We start from the raw sequence: 22,905 nt of genomic DNA, 5'->3' as shown, positions 1-22,905 counted from the left end.
CAATGGGCAAGTGTTCTCAGCAGACAGTTGGGAGGGTTTGAGATCATCCAGCAGAAGCAATCCTGCTGTTTACCCACGCCTGCCGTGGCACGGGTGCCTCAAGGGAAGTGGGAGCGCTTTGGGGAGCGAGCGTCACTCCCCTGGCTTGGTACACGATCCTCCCGAGGTGTCTGCACTTGTCTGGGTCAGAAAATCCTGAGCTGATCGTGTTTCTCTGGAGGAGTGAATCACACAGTGCTTGAAACTGCAGCAGACCCGGTGCAGCAGGGACAAGAGGGGCTGCCAGGGAATCAGTTCATTGCACCAGCTGATATTGGAGCCCCAGGCAGCAGGGCCACCACCTGGGCACAAATCAACCCCAAATCAGCCTCTGCAAAGGGAAAAGCTGAGCTGCTGCTGCTGCTGACATGGCTCAACATGCCCCAGAAAGACAATGGAACGTTGCTGTCACTGCTCCTCTTGAAAAGCTCCACAGAGATGTTTGCAGCAGCTCCAAGAGGAGCCCATGCACAGAACTGTGCCTTCAACACAAATAAAAACAGAGAAGTCCTGCAATCAGCTAATTAAGAACTGTCAAAGCCAATCATGTGTTATTTTATCTTGTGCTAGTATGTACAAGTATCTGATGACCAACAAGCCTAAACTGGAAAGAGGCTGCCAAATATGTTTGGCAATAAATCATTGTATTTTAGTCTTTATTTGTCAATGTACACTTAATATACCTGGCTTTCCTTGTAAGAGCTTTCCTTATAAATGTCAAGTTCCAACGCCCCTTTCCTTTGTCAGGAATGTGAATTTCACATTTCAAACACACTCAGGGCAGCATCAAATTTAAGGATCAGATCTTAAAAAACCTCTTGTACAGGAGGCCTTAAAAAAACCCCAAACCTTGAATCATCTGTGCCAGGTGGGTTTTGAGTTGTTGGGCTGGAGCAGCTCAGCTGCTTTGCCCTCTGACCTTGCATGAGCCCCTCTGGGCAGAGAGAAGGGAACAGTGATGTCCTACACAGCATGCAGGGCTGAGCAGGGCTGCCCCTGCCCCTCCTGCCACCGGTGTGCCCAGAGAGGGGACAAGTGCCATGGAAAACAGGTTCCCTCCTGTGTCCCTGGGAAATGGGGCACTCTCTGCTCGCTGCAGGGTAGGGAAGGCACCATCTCCCACAGGGCTGGAGGAGAAACAGCCAAAGGTAACAGTGCTGGAGTCTCTTTCCTGCAGGCATAATGAGGAAATTCAATAAGACTGAAAGCACTGAAGGAAAGTGACGTTCACTGATGCCAGCAGCCGTCACTCACTCGTTGCTGCCCCGCAGGAGCTGGTGAGGATCGGGAACCCCGAGAGGCAGCAGGAGTCACTTCCAGATAAGGACCTCAGTGGAAGGAGCCTGGAGAACAAGTTCATCCTCCCCAGAGGAGAGCAGGAATGAACACAGGCAGGTGACACCCGCAGCACCTCAGTAAAGCCGAGTAAGGGGTTTATTCACCCACTTTGGGTGTATCTTTGTCCTCTTTAGAAGCTCTCCACTGAACGCTAACGAGCTCTTTGCTTTGGATAATGAGCTGCAGCTAATGCACATCAGCTCTAGGAAATCTGCAAAGCTGTGTGACCACGCTGACTATATAATATGGAATTACATGCAGGCAAAGCGACCACATTGGTCTTCAAAACAACAGAGACTGCAAAGAAGTAATTTAAGCAAGAGCACAACCACGATTACAGCTATGGGTTTCTCCTCAGTGTGAGGAAAAAGGCTCCTAAGGTATAGCTGAGTAACAGGCGCCATGTAATGGAACTTAAATCCATGTTTCCAGTTAAAAAAAATTAACCATAACATTTTCAATAGCAAAATATAATTTACAGTAACAAAATGAGAGTGTTCTCTAGAAAACGGCACACTCAGTGGCTTGAGGAATGAACATGAAGGCTTTAGAGGAACATTTGCTTCAGCAAACAAAAAGCCACCATCAAGAGACAGAACTGCAGCAGGGAGACAACCCGTGTTCCATCAGCATCACCAAACCCATTAGCGCCTTTCCCTCAGGAATGTGCCAGGAATCTCCACAATCCAAACCGACTGCTGAAGTGAATGCACTTTAAACGAAAGGCTGTTGATGTATTTTTAGCAGGAAGCTTCTTGCAGCTCTTTCAGTGCGAGCTGTATTTAAACTGGCTTGAGAGACAACACGGTACCTGATTTCTGTGCCACAAACCCTGACGTGTGCTGTGCACATCATGGGTTTGATTTTTCTCCACACAAGAACAGAAAGTAACCAGGAGAGCCACATTTCCAAAGATTAGTCCCTGCAGCAAAACCTGCTTCCTCTTGAGCAGCTCTTCCTACCTGGGTTGACATCCAGCAAAATTCTAAACATTTTAAATACAATTATTTGTCATGGAAGGAAGTCTTAAAATAGCAAGTATTTCCTAAGGCTCTTAAGAAGCAAATAAAGAAACCAAACAAACAGAAGAGTTTTAAATTTGATAAATGCCAGATTTGTCTGAGGAATCTTTGTGGCACTGGGGATGTCTCACCAGTTCCTTGAGAGACACAGGGGAGCCAGCGCTAAGGGGTGTGGAGGCTGCCTTGGGTTTTGGTTTGAATGCTCCTCCCCCTTTCTGAAATTTCTGCTCCCGAGCCAGCTCCTGGAAGTCAAACAAGTTATTCTCCCTCAGCTTATTTTTTTCACCTTCTCTCTTGTGTCTCTACCACAAAGCCCCGGTGGTGGAAGCAGTCTCAGCGTGCGTGGGGTCTGGGTCTTTGGGATGCAGGGTGTCTGCCTCGAGTGCTCCATGCCAGAGGAACAGAATCTCCTGAGCAGGGCCTGGGCTGGATGGCAGCTGCTCTCAAGTTTATAAACAAGGATGCTCCCACCAGATATGCCAAGGAAGGCTCCACTGGTACTGGTAAAACAATCACTCCCAAGGAAATGAACCTGAGGTGACAATTTTTACACCCAGTTATTGAAAAGGATTCTTGCCAAGCACTCCTCTCTGTGTCAGTAAGGTTTTAATTACTGTGCTGTAGCTGTAAACATTCAGCTTCATGTACAAATATTTTAACTTGTTGCTTCCAGGAGAAGAGGGATCAACTTAAACTCCATCTGCCTGTTGGTGATGAGAAAGGTTGCTTAAAAGAGGATGGGAAGAGCTCACACAGTTTAATTATGACTCCTGAAGCTCTCTATTTTAAGTAAATGAGTTACGACTCCACCATATGCAAGAATACAACAGCATAAAGTGAACATTTCTGAAATGATGACTGCTAAGGCAGGCACAAGCTGTTCTCAAGCTCAGGGAGTGCTGGAGGTCCCTCCAGTCACTTCACCAGCAAATCATTGCACAATAGCAGGGCTGGACTCACAAACTGCACTGATACTGGAACCACAGCACACATCTATAAATGGAAATATCTCAGTCTCACCAGGCTTTGGAGACTTGTTTTGTTTCTATGGCTTGGTGATCATTTACATGCAAGTTTTCTGAAAAAAAAAAAGGTGAGAAGTAAGAATTTAGGATTGAGTTCTTACCGTGATCTCAGGAGGACCTTGGGCAGCTGCTCAGCTGAGCATTGAGGTCACCTGCCTCGCTGGCAGCACACAGATCCTGCAAGTCAATCTGAGGCAGAGGCTCATTTTTCCTGGCATTTGTACCTCTTCCAGAGGGAAGTATCTATCCCTCTGCTAAATGCAGCAACCACTGAAGGGTTCATTCCAAAAATACAGCCCCTGAGCGCTGGCACGGATAGCGGCGTTCCCTCAGCAGCTGTGTCACTCTGGAGAAGGTGAAGGAAGGAAAACACCCATCCTTTGTCAAGGAGGACACAGCAGCCCCAGAGCTGATTTAACTGCCAACAAATCCTGCAGGATAATTTTCAACCAGACCAAGCAAGTGCCAAACCCAAGTGTGATTTCTGGAAGGTGCCATCGTGGCAGAATCGCAGAGAGAAGCAGAGGCAATATTAAAAGTATGAGTTATGGACAAGTACAGGGTTGAATATGTGCATAGTATAACATCCCTGTATATTTCCCAGATACATATTCTGGAGTACAATTGATTCCAGAATTTTTCATTTCTGTGGAAAAAACCTCTGTATGTGTCTCTGGACTCCAGGGAGTGGAACTGCAGCTTCTTGGTGACATGGAGATAAAACACTGAGATGCTTTCCCACAATTTCAATGCAGTTTCTGTTTTTCAAAAGCAGGGAAAGGAGCAGATACAGATAAATAACTATTTCCTTTTCCTCAAACAGCATTAATTGACCCAGAGAGGCTGTGGATCCCCCATCCCTGGAACTGGTCAAGGCTGGGTTGGACAGGGCTTGGAGCAATCTGGTCTGGTTGTCCCTGCCCCTGGCAGGGGGTGGATGAGATGGTTTTTAAGATCTCTTCCAACCTTCCCACAATTCTATGATTAAATGCCCTATTAAAGCAAAAGATAAAAGCTCCCCACTTCTTCCCAAGAGTTAAGACCTTCAGTATTTCCCACCTGCAGGCAGAAGCTTCTTTATTTCACTACAACTTCCTCTAGGTATAAACTAGGGACACATGTAACTTGTGTTCAAAAGTGTTTAGGTTTATTCTTCTTTATTCCTAGAGTTGTCACAGACCTGCAAGACAGCATTGCACGAGGAAAACAAGGTAAGTCTGCTGCAGATATTCATACCTGCTTGTATGTTAACTAGACTGGGTGGAAGTAAATTACAACAGATATTCTGGTTTTAAAAGAAAGCATTTAATCCCAGAAGAAAACAAGAATATGGTTATCTAAAAAAGTGCAGAAACAGCAAAACACATTTATTTTTCCATTTATTGGCACTTATTTGAAAAATAGCATAAATATTCAACAGAAAAGAAACAAGTTGACCCACACTCAGCTATTAAACCCCCTATACTGATGTGTCTTCCAACAAAGACTGGAAGAGACACCAGGAGGTTCCTTCTTAAGAAATAAGCAAGATTAAAAAAAAAAAAAAAAAAGAGTCTTGCTGTCACCACATTAGAGTGGTGGCACAGCAACTCTTTGGCACAAACCTGAAACTGCAAAGCCAAACTTTGCCTCAGCAGAGAGAGCAAACAGAGCCCAGCACTCCCGAGTGCCTCTGCCAGGGACAAAGGGCAGCTGGGCAGGGGCTGCAACCTGCAGGGTGATTATTACAATAATTTAAGAGGAATGATACCAGAAGTAAACCATGTTGTATGTTAACTAGAACAGAGTCAGACTATTAAATACATTCTATTTTCTCTCTACAATAAGGACACACAGAAATGGGTCACTGGCCCTCAGGTCACCAGGTCTTTGCACTCCGAGTCATCCCTTTCTCATTCTGTCAGTCAATGCTTCATCCATGTGAATCTTTCACAGCAGAGTTCAGGGCAGGTTTTTCTCCTACTTGAGGAAGTTTCCATACTTTTCTCACTTTATGACACACTACAAAGATTTAGCGTTTAAAAATAAGACATTTTGCTTCATTCTTAACCTCTCTGCAGAGGTTGGAAACCACACAGCACAGATGCACAGACATGTACAAAAAGGGACCCAGCTGGGGGAGTTCAGCTGCACAAGCCCAGTGAGGGTGTCACTGCCAAATCCCAGACAGCTGTCCATGGGGGGGTCTGCACATTCTTCCTCCTGGTTGGGGAATTTCAGAGTTGAGATCAGGATGTCTCAACACATCAACTTTTCAAGCATCTCAGATTACCAGATTCCAGGCTTCCAATCAGTATCTGAAGTTTTCAACAGCAGAAATGACTTGATGTCATTGTTTGAGGAAGCAACATCAGAAAATTAAATACAGATTAAATATGTTTGATGGCCTCAGGCTGTAAAAGGTATTCAAGATTCCTCACCGTATATGTCATATATGAGGACAAATACTGACTTAAAGTAATGCATTTCTGAAGTACTAAATACTACAATCTCAAGATTTAATGCATTGTTCCAAATATTGTCACTATTTTTCCCTATTAAAAGACCTTTAACAGAGCATCTACCACTCCTATACACAATCTAAATGGGGAAGAAAAAGAAAGAAATGCCAGATACAAAACCCCAGAAGAATGTTCCACACCTAATTTAGATTTAGTTACAACAGCAGTCATGATCATGAATGAAATCCAACATATAAATCTGACAATTTACCAACTTGTTATTTTCTGACATCCACTGGAACACAAAATTTATTAAGAGCCAATCATAAGAGAACACAATAAAATTAATAATAATCAATTTCCCCCCTTCAATATTCTCCCTTTCATATGAAGAAGGAAAAAAATATAAAGATCTAACACTCTGGGAATAGAAACAATTAGTAAGCTGCTTCATTGCTTTTAGGCTGAGGACAAATGTGAGTTATCTGCTCCTCCACAGGGGCTGCTGGCTAGCCAAGTCTTCCACAAGCAGGACACAAGTCCAGTGTTTGTGACTCTTGCCAAGGAGACCACACCACTGCAAACCTGCCTGCTGACTGACCTGGGCACCCAATGTGTCTGCAGCCCAAATGCTTCTGTACTGTAGTAAATGTCATACAAATCACTAGAAAGGTGAATTCCTCCTCAAGGAACTATTCTGGAAGTTTTCTAGAAGTAATGACATTGCTGGAAGTTCCTATGAGGAACAGAATGGGTCACACACAACAGAAAGTTGGGGCAATATCTGCCTGTTTCCTGGTGTCCAGCAGCAGATTCCTGCTCCTCAGTTCATTGGTAACTTGGCCATGAGATCCACGGGCAAAAATGGGGATCTGGAGTCAGAGAGTGACACTGGAGAGTCTGTGCTGGTGCCAGCTTCAGCTGGGGAGTCACAGGAGGAGCCTGCACTGCTCCTGTTGTCATCCAGGGCGTGCGAGGACAGACTGAAAACAGAGACACCAGGGCTGAGAAACGAGGCAGTGGCTCAGGAAAGTGCCCAAAACCAGCCCAAATCACCCCAAAGCCATCCTAAACACACATGTGCAGCTCTGAAGGAGCAGCAAGCCCTGTGATACCCCTGCAGCCACACACAGCCACTTCCAGACTCACACAGGACACTCTGCCCATGTTTTCCTTTGCTCACCCAAAATGGGGCACAGATCAGAAGTTCCAGACCAAAATCCATTCCAGCTTTACTCCATCCTCAAAGCCCTGGGCCAGCACAACAGCCTGAGGTCTTTGTGCCAAGAGAGCCAATGATAAATCGTCCCTCTTCTTTGGTACTATGTATTTCACAGGACACAAATTCATAACTACAGCTGATCTGTCATCAGTGATAGCAGCAGAGTGATTTTTTTAAAATTACCATCTCCTACACCAAGAGGCAGCAATTGAACCCACACTGCTATCCCCACTGTAAACAGGATGTGCAAAAAAGATATGGTTTTAAACTACCTTTAAAACATCTATTTTGTTATTGCTACTCAAAGCTTCTACATGACTTGTACATCAGCTGAGAGGCAAAAAGACAGAAATACAGTGAACAACCCTTGACAGCTGTGTGGGCACACCCTATGTATGATAAACCTTTTGACTAAAACACTAGATCAAAATCCCTTGCTATTACCAAGCACTACAATTTTTAACAAAGTACTTTTTATCTCCTCCCAGCTCCTCTGACCCTCTGGGAAGGGTCAGACAGACTCATGTTCCTCTGTGACTAAGATCAAGGGAAAAGAAGAAAAACCCAGTTCATCCAAAAAGCATCAGCATTCACATTTGATTGCAATTTGAATCAGACTCCAAAAGCTGTCATCCATGAGGTGTCTTTTCCTAAACATGCTCAACACCCCATGTTATCAGTCAGGCCTAGAAACTGCAGAATTGAAGGGAACATTGCTGCCTGCTCACTGCGATAATTTCGGTGCTGTAACATTATGAGGCATCTCTATTAAAAAAAAGACAAAAACAAACACAAAAAACTTCAAGCATTCTCCCTGCTGGAAAAAAAGAGATTTGTAATGCTTCTGCTGAAGGGACAATAAAGAGATAAAGAGCACAGATTTACCATGCCCCAAGGTCCGCCTGATGTGCAGCCTCAGGGGTTAGCATGGTGGTGGATCCTTGGAATAATCTTTTTGGGTGATCTTCCATCTCTGTCACACCTTTGGGAAGAGATACCAAGTGGTAAAAATTACAACTCACCTAAACTAAAATCTGCTTTCACTGTACTTCTACAGAGCAAACAGAACAGGGGTTCAAACTATCAACGTTTCATATGTTGAACATAGAATTTAGATGCTGAATTTTTAAAGACTGTCTATTTTCTGGATCCATTTTGTCCAAGCTGCAGTACAGTTTAGTGAATAATTAACTAAGGTTTAGATATCAGATATTTATTCTTCAGTAGTGAAGAATAATCCTTTTGTTTCAGTTTACCCAGCTATCACTTCACTGAACAGCTTCACCAGAGTAGAAAAGCTGAAAATAAGGAAAAGGAACAAGCTCCAGAATGATCACAAAACTTTTCTGTTGGCTTTGATTTCCAAACACTGTGGAAGAGGAGGGGATAGATATGGGCTTAAAAAGGCTATGACAGAACTCTGATGAAAGTATTTTAAAAGTTGTCTCAGAGCCAGAGATGTTCTGTAACAGAGGTGAAGCCTGAAGATATAAAAACAGGTGCAATAAAATTTCCAGAAGTTAAACTTCAAGAAAAATGCAGAAAGACAGAGAAACATTTCCTAATAAAGCTGTAAGGTGCCTACCAGGCCTGTGCATCAGCTCTGGGTTTTCAAGAGTTATATTTAATGTACAGTAGCTGTGTGCTTCAGTTAACCAGGACTTTCAAAGTTTTCTGTTTAAGTTAAGTATACCAATCAGTAGTTGTATTTATTGTTTTGTTAAGCAGGTTACATCAGATTTTTTATCACATCTACATGACCACAGCAATGGGGAGGAATTAGAACAAAACAATTATTAGCTTTATGAAATAGAAAAATCTAATTTAATGATTTATCTGTTTCATTATGTGCAATATTCTATTTCTAGTTATTTTTTGAAGTATCAGCCAACTGGACAGAATTATGAAGAAAGCTATGGGAATTATTACATAACTAACAAGTTGGCCTGTTGTATTTGCCAAACCCAAATACTGCACCTTTTCTTTTCATTGATCCAAGAACACTTGGTCGAATGCAGTTAATGGGGCTCTGGCTTCTCCTGCTAAAAGAAGACAAATGCTGCACTGAAATCACCATTGAAACAGAAAGGTTGAAAAAAAGAATCCAAAGATATTTAGAAAACAAACTACTGGGTGGAAACCACTAAGAAAATAGGCATTAAAACAGCTTATCAAAAAAAAAGATCTTTTTTTTCCCCCTCTGAAGATAGCCCAGGAAGGACAGAAGTGAGCAGGAAATGTTTAATTACATTATTTCACAACTGGAGCAGTCAAAAAGATCTCATCCAGGCACTGACTACATCTCAGTTTACAGGCTGAACTGTGAGGGCCTAGTAAAATTTAATTGTATGCCCACATGACTCAAAGGAGTAACAAACCCTAAATCTGTTTGTGTTTCCTTTCCCTCAGAATTCAATTACTAAAGATGTGAATGAGAGCAATATAGAGACTCCATTGGCAAGACAGATGCCACAATGCTATGACATGAGATTTTGACAAATGTTTTACAACACTGTAAAATCTAAACTCTGCATGAGTATATGAAACTGTGTTTGTGCTCAGAAATCAATTATGGATGCAACAAATTCTGGTATTTCAAATGCCTGCTATGAACAAGCTTTGTTAATTTTCTAGCATTGCTATGATCTGGTGACCTACCTTGAAAATCTTCTTGTTGGACTTGGGCTGGGACTTGGAGGCAACCCAGTGCTGCTCACCAGACTTTGCAAAGATGGTGAGAAACATTGCTGAGAGGAAAAGAGTTTGTGTTATTATAAATACTGTATCACTCACATGTGGTAACAATTGATGCTTAACTGCAGAGAAATAAATAACCCAGTAACAAATTCAGCAGCCAGTCATTGGCTATACTGAAACATCACTTTTTGCTACTGAGAAAAAAAAATTAAAATTGGACAGATTCCATTTTCATGCAGATGTATTTCACTGTACTCTGGTTAAACAAACTTATTTGGCTTTTATTAACCACAGCACAACAGCTGAACACTCCACAGAAATTCCCATCCACAACATGAGCAGCTGGTATTTTCTGGTTTGGGGTTTTAGGGGGTTTTATTTACTCTCTAGTTTCTTGTTTGCAACTGAGGTAGAAAGGAGCAGGTGGCTTAATCTTTTGCTACTAATTTGGTTGAATTTATTTAGCTCTACTTAAGATAAAACCATTATTACCACATTTTGCTCACCTTCCCTATTCCTCGTGTAGGTGAAGGAGCTGGAGAAACTGGAACAAAGTCTACTTGCTTTGGTGATAGTGATTTTTCAAAATCATTGTCACTCTGTAAACAGTACACATAATTAATCTCACAAGCAGGTACCTTAACAAAAAGAGGACTGATTGGTGTGAAATCCCAAAGTTATCCTCTATCATATCAACAGCCATTTATGAACTTATGCTTAACAAAAACAAAAAGGCCTTAAACATTACATGGAGACTATCAGAACATGGAAGAAAATTTGAACAGGCAGACATCTATGCAATTTCCTTTTGACACAGCAGCCCAAGGAACCCTCATGTACCTTGAACAGTTGATAATTCTATGCCTTGTTAGTGTGATAAATTGCTGATCAAAAGCAGTACTATGATAACAACTTAACTGGAGGTCAAACTATCAAAGGAAATGTTGACATGAGAGAGTCTTTAGTGTCCTGATACTGATGATAGAAACACAAATTAAAGCATGAATGCATTACCAGGCTCAAGCTCTCCTCCCATGAGTGGCTCATCTGCATTGCTACTTGCACTTCTCTATAAAGAAGAAAAGAAATGTATTGTGCTGGGCCCACAGATGGCTGCAGTGACTGCTCTGCTTTGTTTTAGTGCTCACCTTTCACGAACGGTTTCCCTGTTCAGCAAATTCATTCCTTCCTCCTAAAAGATCAGCACACGAAGAAGTAAGGTCAAAAAAACCCCTCTTTGTCTAGCAAATCAGAAAAGCTGTGGTTTCACTTCCCTTTGGCATGTGGAAAATTGAATTCAACTCGGTTAAGCAACAATAACCTCAAGTTCTCATCCATGGAGAGAAGTGAGGAGAGGATGAGAAAGAGATGTAGTGGAGACCCCATCATGTAAGAAGTGCTTATGTGAGCTGGATGTTTCCCAAGCTGCTTTATTTTCATTACTAACCAAGAAGTAGCTACCAAACTGAATAATGATAGTATGAACCAGAAATTCTGCACATGTCAGTGTGTCTTTATGCAGTCCTGAGTAATTTCATTTTACAAAGGAGATGCTAGCACAGATAAACCTCAAAAACATGGCTGGATTCTTACCTGACCCTATGGATTAGTGACTAACTAGACACTTGTCAGCATCTCATTTGCAATACACTGCACTGCACACAATGAATTCAGGGGTCAGTGAGGGTATTTTTCTTAAAAAAAATCCATAAAATATTATTAAAATGGATCAAATATATAAAATTAAACTAAACATTATCAGCAAGTACAAACATGACTCAATCTCCTCTTAGGCAGAGAACATTCCTTAAAATTAACTGAATGCTACCCAGTTTGCTCAGTGAATGAGTAGGTTCCCTAATTCAAAGTAAAAGTTCAAGTAAACATCTTCACAATCCTCATCATAAGTAGGAAGAGTCTAACTTCTCCACCTGTGTGATAATTTGCTCAGATTTGAAAGAGATCAGAAGTGAATCACACAGGTTCTCAGTGAGTATACAGGACATGGAATTAATTCCAACTAGTGAATCTAAAGCTCAAACACAAATTAGGAAATTACACTGTTTGCTTCAATAAATGAAAGACACAAACATGAATGCAGAAACATTTTCCAGAAGACTGAATTATCAAATTTTACTTCAGGTAACAGAGCAGAGCCACAAGAGTTCATTCCTTTGCTCTTAGCATATTTCTCATTATATCTTCCTGCTCACTGCAGGGGGGTTGGACCAGATGACCTTTAAAGGTCTCTTTCAACCCAAACTAATTTATGATTCTATGATATTTACATATTAATCCTAAGCGTTTTTATATTGATAAAAGAGCTGTACAACAGACCTGAGTGCTTCAGAGTCTACTCAAGCCAGTAAATTATTTACATAATGAAAGCAAGCAGTTATTTTCTTCAGGATTACTGTGCAACTACCTTAAATAACTGAGGTAGGAAGCAGAAGTGCCTTCCACCACTCAGGCACCGTCCCCTAAAAATGCTGCCTGAAGCATTAAATTGTTTTCTTAACTTTTGACCCTGTAAAAATCAAGCCTGTCCATTGAAAACTAGCCAGCTAAAAAAAATTTTAAAAAAATTAAGCACTATCAAGCCAATTTTATAACCATTTTACTGTGAAAGTGGAGATATAAAATGAAGGAGACACAAGATTTGGAGCTTGTTGATTTTAAAGTGGAGTCCTCAGCCTGTGGTGTGCTGGCTGGGGCAGAGCTATTTGAGCCTGCTCAGATATTCCCCACAGCACCCCCCTGCCCGAGTGTTTGCTCTGCTGCCCTTCCCCCTCCGCTCCTGCTGTGACAGCACAAGCACAGGGATCTGGATAAGAAAATTATACAGATGAAAAATAGCCCAGCCAGAAGAGTACAGACTATTTTTCAGCCAGAGTGCTTCCTTATCCTGCTCATTTTCTGGCTGCACAAGAGTCCTGTGCCAACACAAGTTAAGGAACACTTTGTTATTGGCCCCGAATATTTATGCTGGCACTGCTGCCAGAAACTTGGTGAAACTTCACCCTAAGGGTTTACATTAAAGGTTTCCTTTCTAAAATGCCCATTTTAAGAATCCTCTCTCTGCTTAAATCTTCTCCTTGCTGTAAGATGCATTTTGCTTCATGAAACGTGGAACTGGGCAGGCAGTTTGCAAATAAAATCTCCAGCCAGCTGAAGGACATTAAACATTGACTGCAAAAAACCCCAGTCACCTATAAAAAATTCATTTAGAAGAATCTGTGCTTACTTGTTTGATTTGATGAAGACGGCTGCTAGGAATCCGGATAGGAGATGATGGCACAAACTGCAAAACAAAGTCACACACAACTGAAAGTACAGCAGAAGGGAGGGCAAGGTGCCACAGAAATGTCAGTAAACTAGTGTTTCCCCAAACTAAAATTTAAAAACGAACTTTAAAAAACCCCATATCACTTACAACATTCTCAGTGTATATATAACCTACATTACTTGCAAGAATGTTGCATTCTTGCATGTTAATATGTATTTCCACATTATACTGCTTTGTAAGCTCACAGATGCTAATTGGTATCAGCCTGGCTTCCATTCCATTTCCAGGCAACTAGAACTGACAGCTTTCCCCACAGAATGGAGCTGCTTTTCATTAGCACACTCTCACCCCTAGTATGTATGTTGGCATATGTATTTTCCTTTATGTGACTCAGAATATTTATTTTCATTTAAGTGGTCCAGAAAGCTCCCCAATAGATCCTTTAAAATACAAAGCCAAAACAACGAATTGTACATAAAGGTTCCTGGATTGTTGTCTGCTTATAAATGAGTACTTTGACAGGTGAAAAAAATCAGCCATTAGAAGGCTAACAAAGAGTTAAACACTTTCTTTATGGTTTCTCAAGAGCTTCACCAATTTGGGTGAAATCAGAGAAGACGTCACTAAAAATGGCCTTCTGTTAATGTTGACAGTTTTGCATCAAGATCTCACTGGAATGCTATGATCTAAAACTGCACACCCCAAACCGAGTAATTTAAAGTGATTATTTTCTCAAAATATCATTTTCTTTCATAAATTTCCCACCCCTCACATTGTCTGCCCTCAGTTTATTTATGTCATAGCCATTCAGGGAACAAAAATTCTAAACTGAAGCCTTGAATAGAGGTTTAGCTTCTCTGTAAGATGACAATCCTTCCAAAAAATAAGGTGTCTTTTCAGAATGGATGTGTTCAGCAAGTAAGGCTTGCATTATTATAGGTGTTTTTATACTCCATTCATTTTAAGGTTTCATCTGCTTCACAAAACATTACTGGAGCTCTTCATCATGCTGAAGCTGGAGACAAACACTCAGTTAACTCTTACTGCACCATTTTCCAAGCAGTGCCATGGAGAATAGAAGGATTTTGCTGCCTGACAGGGTGAGTTAGCACAGACTATTAATGCTTCATACACCCAGAACCCTCCTTCTAAAAAAACAAACATGAGGACATCACACCCTGCTTCTCACAAAAGAATTCAGCCTATCAGGCTCACACAAAGGATGACTAAATTTCTGCCAGAATTCAATCATCATAACACATAATACTAAAGTCTAACGACTATAATATCTAGGTTTGCTACTTTTAAGGTCCAGTTTAGGTCAGCTTTACTATTATACTGGGTTCCCAAAAATCCTGTGCACCTAATAAAAATTCCTCCAAGCTGCACCAGCCAATGCAGACCTTGAGCTGACCTTGATTCTCACACACAGAAAAAGATCTGGACAATAGTGCATTCCTGCCTATTCACTCTGTCATTCCACAGTAGAAATGCATTTGTTCCACTCATTATATTCTAATTTTATAACTGTGATCCACATACTTTAAGGTTTGACATTAACAGAATATGTAAAAAACCAGTGGCTTGCAGTATAAAACAAACAATATAAAAAGACAATGAAGTGTTCCTCTGCAGGATCTGATGCACTAACACAGCTCTGAGGATCACACATCTCGTTTCCAACAAGTCATCATCCTTGCTTGGTCAGTGTGTAAAACTCACTTCTGCTCTGTTTGCATCCTTTGATTGTGGAAAGAAACCTCAGTCACTTTCAAAGGCTACCTGCTAAACTGAACCCATATATTAAAATTATGCTACTCAAATCCCCATTGCCTTAAGAGAGCAAAAAGCTTATTAAAAACATTACAAACTAAGATACTTTGACCTTTCCCCCAATACAATGTGCCAGGTGCTGTGCTCCAGAGCAGGTAAAGTTCCAGAGGTGCCAGGCTGGCAGCAGGCACTGCCCAGGTGAGCAGGGACTGCCCCAGTGCCCGTGCCCTGCCCTGCAGTGCCCTCTGCCTCCTGCAGCACAGCCACTTGAACCCAGCAGGGAAAGTACCCAGATTTAAAAAAAAAAACAAAATAGAAAAAAATTAACATCAGCTTCTGCTGAAATAGCACCTAAACATCTAACCACAGACTCTGCTTAAGCAACAAAACAAAAACCCCAGCCTGCAAAACAAATCAAAAAAAAACATCAAAACATTTACTCATTGCTGTCTCCTGGAAGAAAATAAACTGCAGATACTGCAGAGCCTGGTTAACCCCTCCTTGGCAATTACATGTAGTGTCAGAAAACTGCAGATCAAGCCCCAGCCCAAAAGGCAGCACTGCCCTTGCAGCCATCATTATAAACCAGCTGAAGTCTGAGACTTGGAGAAGCCACTCAAAACCAGATTGTGGAATTCAGCTGAGCAACTGGGACAGCACTGAAGCTGGAGCTGATGGTGTATGACTCCCAGTTACCACAGATTTTAGCAACTCCTGTTGTTCCCCTGACAGGGAACACCACACAAATTAGACAAACACTAATCAACTTTTTTTCTATGAAGTTTAACAGAATATAAAATTTAAGCTGTATTTGTAATACTTGTAATAAAGAAGTTTCAGTTGCTTACTGAATCTTTTAACCCTCTTACAGTTTACACTGCAGTAAAACTTGGATTAGTTCTCTTAAATACAAAGAAGAGGGGTTTTAAATACACTTCATCACCTTCTTATGTAAAATTTAACTTACAAAAGTAGATGTGATCTAACTCCTTAGAATATCTCTAACATCATAAAACTAAATGTACTTTTTTGCTATAGGAAGAATACCAGGGAAGGTTGCTTAGGGTCCTTGATGCTGAAAGTTTAATTCTATCACAAAATCATTTATCTGTGGATGATCCTGTTTTAAGGCCACAGAAGGATGAGAATCTCTAAGATCCTTTCCAATTCCATCCTCCCTGACATACCCAACAGAACCATAACCCAGATCAAAACTCAAAGGAGCATTCCAAAGCAGACACAGCACTGATCTAGCAGTCAGTGGGGAACTTGATTTTCATGTAAGTAAAATTTCATGTATTTTGCCACCACCTGGTTAGCTGGGAGGGAAGAAAAAGAACACTTTTTAATAACATTAGTGTGAGGGGAAGGTTTAGGAACATCATCCCATGAAGATGGAAACACTGCTTCACTCCAGGAGACTGCACCATTTATGAGGGCAGGCAGAAGAGCAGCCCATCAGTGAATTAGCTCCTGCTTCCTAGCAAGTTCTGGGCAAGGCATCCTGAATTAGCATCTTTTTAGCCCAACAACTGAGGATCTTCAGGAATAAACACAATAAACTGAGCTTTTGCCTTTGTTTGTTTCTCCTCTTGCCTGACCACAAGCCCAAACTGATTTATAGTAAGTTGCTGTCCTAAAAATATGAAGAAAGAGACTTGATTAAGAAATCTTGACCATAACACTTTCTTTCAGTTTTTTCATGCTAGCAGGAGAAAGGCTTTTCCACCAATCTTTTCTTATACATAACTGTTCTGGTTCTGTTACAGATGCAACCTTGCTGAAATATTTGTCTGTACTTTTTTTGTTAAGCATCAGAAATCATTTAAGACACTGATTACTGTTAACAGTACAGTTATATAATCAGTTTTCTTAGCAAGCTACCTTTCTTACTCTACCTTGGAACATCTGTTTTGCAAGCAAAGTTGTGATCACAATGAAATGCAAGCATTCTCCAAGCCCAATGATCTATAGTTAACATTTCATTCCAGCTACAGCATATGAATGTCACAGTCTAGAGCCTTGTTTCTGAAAGCAGTGTGGTATTGGTTTCACAGGCTGCAGTCTAATTTTGTTTATTGCTGCTTGCACAGCTCTGCCTGGCAGCTGTGGGTGCTGCAGGGGTTCCTCACCAGGCTGTGCCGATTCATGACCGTGGTGCTGTTCCTGCGGGTGCGCAGGACGCTGCCCTGGAACACCTGCGAGTTGTCACTGCAAAGAGAAAATCCCAAAATCAGTGTCAAAGCCATTTCCTCCCTAGCAAAGAGCCCGTCTTCACACCAGCCCACTTCCCAGGGCTGTGACAGCTCTCCTGTGGAGACAAAGCACTCCAGAGACAGGCAGGTGAGAACTCTTTCAGCTTGTTGGCAGAGAGTGCAAATCAACTCGTTCATCCTCCAATTCCCAGCTACTTCAATTAATGATTTCAATTAATCGTTTTGTGTCTTCAGAATAATTGAAGAATTGTTTAGACTGTGAAGATTTATTGTGTTTGGAAAGGCTGCTACTTGTATATTGCTTCAGATGTCATTCAACAGAACAAATGTATCAATGGCTTGTAAGCAGTAACTGAAACAAGCTTCGATCCTACAGATAAAACAGAATTAAAAAATACAGCATCTTGATAAATCTTATCACTACAAACATTTAATATCTTCTGAACATTTTTCCAGCAGAAGTTAAATTAAACTTATAGTAAACCCAGTTTTTAAGGCCCCACAGCAGTGAATCCATTGAAATGGTATAGGATTATTTATTTGACACAAAATGAACTTCTTTCTCAAGGCAATTTCAGTTCTATTGATTCCTAAAGCAAGTTTTACTGGTCATGTCATCATCAATGTTATCAACAGCCAATGATCAGCACTTAATGAATGCAACTGCAGAAATAAACTTTTTTTCTAGCAACCATAAAAAAAATGTTGAGCCGCAACCCTACAATCCCCAAAAATCAATGAGGAACTGCAAAGGTGAACAAATCCAAATGTAAGACTGTAATAAGATTCAAATTACAAGAATTCACATTCTTTCTGTTTCAGCTGCTCACTTGGTATGAACAAAAGTCCCCCAAAATACAATTTCTTTAAAACTAACCTGACCAACAGCACTACTGTAAGGACTGATAATCTTACTGCACTTCCATGACACACCATTATCAGAATCCTCTAGTTTAAAACACACCAGTTGACACATAAGTTTTAGACAGCTTTTATGTAGCTGTAAATAAAAAACAAATAAATCTTATGCTGTGAAATAAAAGCCAACAGCAACTGGCATAAGCACTGTACTTTCTGCCAAGAAAAATGCATAGGCTCTACTTCTCCAAAATGTCAAGTACATAGGATCAGACATCACTTCCAATGTTCCAAGAAGTTTCACTCAGCTCACACCCACGGGAGATCAAACAGCTGCCATGTGACAGAGGTGGAAGAGGAGAAGCTGAAGGGACCCATGACATGATGTTTAGAGATGAGTTTTGGCTGAGGCCACCAGCCACAATTCCTTTCAGTGGAAGTGCACTGGCTGGCATGCAAACACAGGACAAACAGCTCATCCTGAAATCCAGGGCCTGAGTCAAGAAAACTGGTTGGAACAATCCTGTCCCACATTACCACAGCCTGAGTCCAATACTCAGTGCTAACTAGCAGAGAGGGAGAGAAAAAAGACCTACAAATAATCCTATCTTTAATCTCCCTTGCAAAAACACCAGGACTGGGCAGATCTCAGACTTACTTTTCACAGAAAACTACAGTTCCCATTAAAAATCAATTTTATTTGGCACAAAAACAAGAGTTAAAAGTTCTGTGAAATGTAACTTTTGTGATCTAAAATATTCCACTTATAACTGTTCTCTGGATCTATGGCAACTCATTTTCCAAATTCCCTACTAAAAAAATGAGGAAGTCAAAACAAGAGGCAGAGGAGAAAAAGCAAGCTGTGTGAGAGCAAGAGCTTTTGTTTCAGTTTACCCAACAAAGCCATTCTGGGAAAAACTGAAGTTTCTTGCCAAGAGCTGCAATCTTGCAAAAACAGTATTCTGGTGGAAAATTCCAAACTAACAGGCAAACCACTGCAACCACCTCAGATTAGTTCAATGGCATTTCAGTTTTATTTGTATGAACACCTAACCCACAGTGTATGCACAGTGCCAAGGCAAGAGCTCAGGCTTACCCATCTATCTGCCCAAACCCTGAACTAAATAATTTGTTTGGGATTTTTTTAAGAGTCAAGGGTCTTTCAATTTCCAATTTACAAAAGGCTGAGATTATAAAAATGTCTTGTCTCAGTTACACAATTAGTTTACCTGCTCAGAAACCTCCCAGGGGAGAGTGGCCATACACAACCCTTCCATACTGCATCAAAATATAAAATGGGAGTTTCATTGTGATTATGTAAAAGAATCAAATTTACATTAACTTAACATTAATTCACGATAGAATAAAAAGCAGTATTTCATCTGAATTGTCAGGCACTGTTAACCATTTTGGTAAAAGAGGTATGTGAGATTTGTTCATCTCTTGATATCCAGTTCCTTACAGAAACAGAAAAGGGGAAAACATCAATCCACCAGGAAGTACTTATCATTTAATATACTACAGTTTATGAAATTTATTGTCAATATGCTCTCCCCAAATGCAGACACGCCACCAACAGCAGCAGCACGTGGACCACCTTACAGCTGGATGGAAGCCACACCATGTGGCAGATGGGGCATCTCCCAGCTTCTCAACAGCCCAGAGGGGATAAGCAACAGCCCTTTGGGTTATAAACTTACCCAAACAAAACTGTACTACAAGAAACCCTACCTGTCTGAAAGCTTTCACCTGCCCTTGCCTGCCCTGCCACTTTGTGTCCCGTCGGCTGAAGAGAGCCAGAGCTGGCAAACACCCAACCCTCCTGCAAACAGACCTGCCACAGGCTGGTGGCAACATCCACCACGACTGTCCTCACAGCACACGGTATTTGTCCCGGTAATGCATACTACAGAAATTAGTACCAGCCAGGAAAATGCCTGGCCACCTGACACACTGCTTCACACTAAATGCAAAACTTACGTCAAGGTCCCGTGAAATAACCTTCCTGACCAAATTTGCCTGATTGTTCCGAAAGCATTTACTGTTGTAATCATACACACAGCAGTGATTTATTTTGCTCAGACCCGATCATCGCGATTGTTATTCGATGCATAAGAACAGCCACAACTCTGACGTTGCGAACGGTGTTCTGTAACACACAGCAGCCCTTGGTGAAAACAAAGCGTTCCAGTAAAACCAAATCCCGTCTTCCCGGGCTCCCTCGCACCCCTCCATACGTTGGTGTGTTCCCTAAATCCCTCCCAGCCCGGGACAGCACTCAGGATCCCGCTTTTCCCCGCGGCGCCGCGGAGCATCCCCGGAGCCCCCGCACGGCCGGGCCGGGCCGGGATCCCCCCGGGCCCCTCACCTGAGCCCGTGGATGAGCGGGGCGCTGTTCGACCGCCTCAGGCCGCCGCCGTCGCCCGGGGCCGCGGCGCTCCCCGGCGGCAGCTCCAGGTCCAGCTCCATCTTCTCCTGAGCCATCGCGGCGGCTCCGGCTCCTCCCGCTCCGCCCATCCGCGGCCTCAAGCCGCCGCTGCCCCGGCCCTGCCGAGCTCGCGGGCGGGGGGGCTGCCGCAGCAGCGAGGCCGCATCCCGGGGCTCCGGGGCCGGCCCGTGCCCGCTGTTCCCGCTGATTCCCGCAGCCCCCGCGGCCCCGCGGGCCCCGGGCCGCTCTCCCCGCCCGGCCCCAGCGCAGGCGGGCCCGGCCGCAGGGCGCAGGCGCAGCGCTCGGGCCGCGGCCGCTCGGGCACGGCTCCGTGAGGGGACAGACGGGAGGGGAGCTCGTCCTACAGAGCTCTCTGGCCAGGGCACACCGCGCTGATCGGACCGGAGCGTGTTCGTCCCGCAGAGCTCTGCGGCCAGGGGATACCGCTCTGATCGGACCGGAGCGTGTTCGTCCCGCAGAGCTCTGCGGCCAGGGGATACCGCTCTGATCGGACCGGAGCGTGTTCGTCCCGCAGAGCTCTGCGGCTAGGGCACACCGCGCTGGTCGCTACACAGCGAAAATATCGTACCGAGCTGTTCTCGCTCGCAGAAATACCAGCGGGTGGTTCTGTGCAGGCCTAGATAGCTCCACGAATAAAGAATTAAACCAAACGTTTTCAGAATACTTCAATAGCTACGTGTGGCCCTAGTTTATACCTAGAGAAATCGTGGTGAAATAGGTTGGAAGGGCAGTGCCACACTGGCTGGTGGACAGTGCTCAGGCTCCTAACTTGGGAAGTGGAAATCTGGTTTGCCTTAACAGGGCATTAACCGTAGAATCATGGAATGGTTTGGATCGGAAGGGACCTTAAAAACCATTTTGATCCATCCCCTGCCATGGGCAGGGACACCTTCCACCATCCCAGGTTGCTCCAAGCCCTGTCCAAACCAGCCTTGGACACTTACCGGGACAACTTCCTCCTAATATCCTATCTAAACCCACTCACTTTTGATTTGAAGCCATTCCCCCTTGTCCTGTCAACCCAGGCCCTTGTAAATAATCTCTTTCCATCTTTCTTGTAAATTTCCTTCAAGTACCAGAAGGCCACAATTAGGTCATCCCAAAGCTTCTCCAGTTTGAACAATCCCAATTGTCCCAGCCTTTCCTCATACAAGAGGTGCTCCATCCCTTCATCTGTTTATAGTGAGAGTTTCAGGCAGTCTTTAGGAGCAGAAATAACCAGAGAAAGAGGGTAGATTATGGAAAGCTAAAACATTTTTTCGTGGGCTCCTAATTTATCTAAGGCTGATGGCATTTTGTGACTATGGCTGTGTTTATTTCACCCACAGGGGTATTTTCCTGACACTATTAAATACTCCCCACATCATCACCCACTTCATGCCCACCAGTCCCTCTGCATCACTGTACTCACATATCTCATTCTTTCAGTCTCTGTTGCCCCACTATGAATATCCATCCTTCACCCTCCCAAGGCTCTTTTTAAATATGTTCTCTCCTTTCTTAACCCTCTTGCCATGGTGTTATCTAACTCAAAAACTTCAGATTTCCTCATTTCAATAGTTCTGTTCCACAGCACAACTTTCCCTCATTACCCTCCTCAGCCCTTTGAGGGTCACCCTGACACTTTTCTTTCTACATATATTCCCATTAAAGTTCTCTTGGCTACAGTAAATCCTGCTCAGAGAGCAGGATGATCTGCCTGGCACTGGAAAATTTGAGAACATGGAGCAGATGTTTTTGAGCTCTCAGCCACATTTTGGATATTGTTGGCTTTTTCCTTAACAGTATCCTGCTGCATGGCATTTGAAGCTGTTTGCTGCCCTTAGTGGCAAGGACATAATATAATAACTCCACAATAAAAATAAATAGCAAAATCCACATAGTTTAGTGCTGTAGTCAGATCCTGCAGGTGGCTTTTGTATTAAGAGAACCAGCATACTTGTGAGTAGATTTCAATTCAGAGCTAGAAGTTTTGCTAGGAACTTTCACCTGAATTGCCTTTTAGGCAATTCTAGCCATGGAAAATGAAGGTATGGAAGCTGTTCCAAGCTGTGAAATGCTTGTGCTGAAGCACCAGACAAGGATTTTGGTGCAGGTTCTGTAAAAGTGTCGTATTGCTTTTAGAGAATGGTGGCAGCAAAAGGGGATTAACAGTATATTAATTTCACAGCTGCAGATCCTAAGTTTCCAATGAATCAGACTGGTCATAATTATTAGAAATTAGGCAAAATTATTTGCATATTTATATTCTCAGTCTTTGCAGGAGATGGCAATTCTGTACCACCTCACAGAAGGGTGTCATTATGGGCTGTGGTAGGCCATAGTGTAAGGGTATTTCTCCTCTGCAGTCATAGAAGATAAGGATTTTTTTTTCTCTGGGTTTTTCAATATAAATGCATATTAAAAAAATCCTGTAGATATTTTAAATATAATCTCGTGGATCTTTTAACTCAACTCCATGCATCTTTGTGCATGTCAGCACAAAGTTCTTCATTAATAGTATCATTTCAATGAAAGAATGTAAGCATCACCAACAGCT

At 42.5% G+C, this 22,905-nt stretch overlaps 1 protein-coding gene across 2 annotated transcripts; it reads right to left on the bottom strand.

The window, feature by feature from the left end:
- Positions 1-4,549: 4,549 nt before the first annotated feature.
- Positions 4,550-20,416, bottom strand: LOC134425763 (P2R1A-PPP2R2A-interacting phosphatase regulator 1). Of its 2 annotated transcripts, none has more exons than XM_063170713.1 (10): positions 20,286-20,416; positions 16,976-17,054; positions 13,029-13,085; positions 10,933-10,976; positions 10,799-10,853; positions 10,291-10,383; positions 9,746-9,834; positions 9,065-9,129; positions 7,973-8,069; positions 4,550-6,848 (listed from the first exon to the last, which is right to left on the bottom strand). In XM_063170713.1, exons 1-10 carry the CDS (start codon positions 20,399-20,401, stop codon positions 6,689-6,691), a joined length of 855 nt encoding a protein of 284 aa, XP_063026783.1. In that variant the 5' UTR covers positions 20,402-20,416; the 3' UTR covers positions 4,550-6,688. The 2 variants fall into 2 exon arrangements, with proteins under 2 accessions (XP_063026783.1, XP_063026784.1); XM_063170714.1 differs by having other exon boundaries at positions 9,065-9,126.
- Between the last annotated feature and the right edge of the window lie 2,489 nt (positions 20,417-22,905).

Source organism: Melospiza melodia, chromosome 16 (assembly GCF_035770615.1).
Source record: "Melospiza melodia melodia isolate bMelMel2 chromosome 16, bMelMel2.pri, whole genome shotgun sequence".
In the NCBI taxonomy this organism is placed as follows: Eukaryota; Metazoa; Chordata; class Aves; order Passeriformes; family Passerellidae; genus Melospiza; species Melospiza melodia.
Note: the sequence above shows the minus strand (reverse complement) of the source record. Positions and strands in the feature narration are given on the sequence as shown.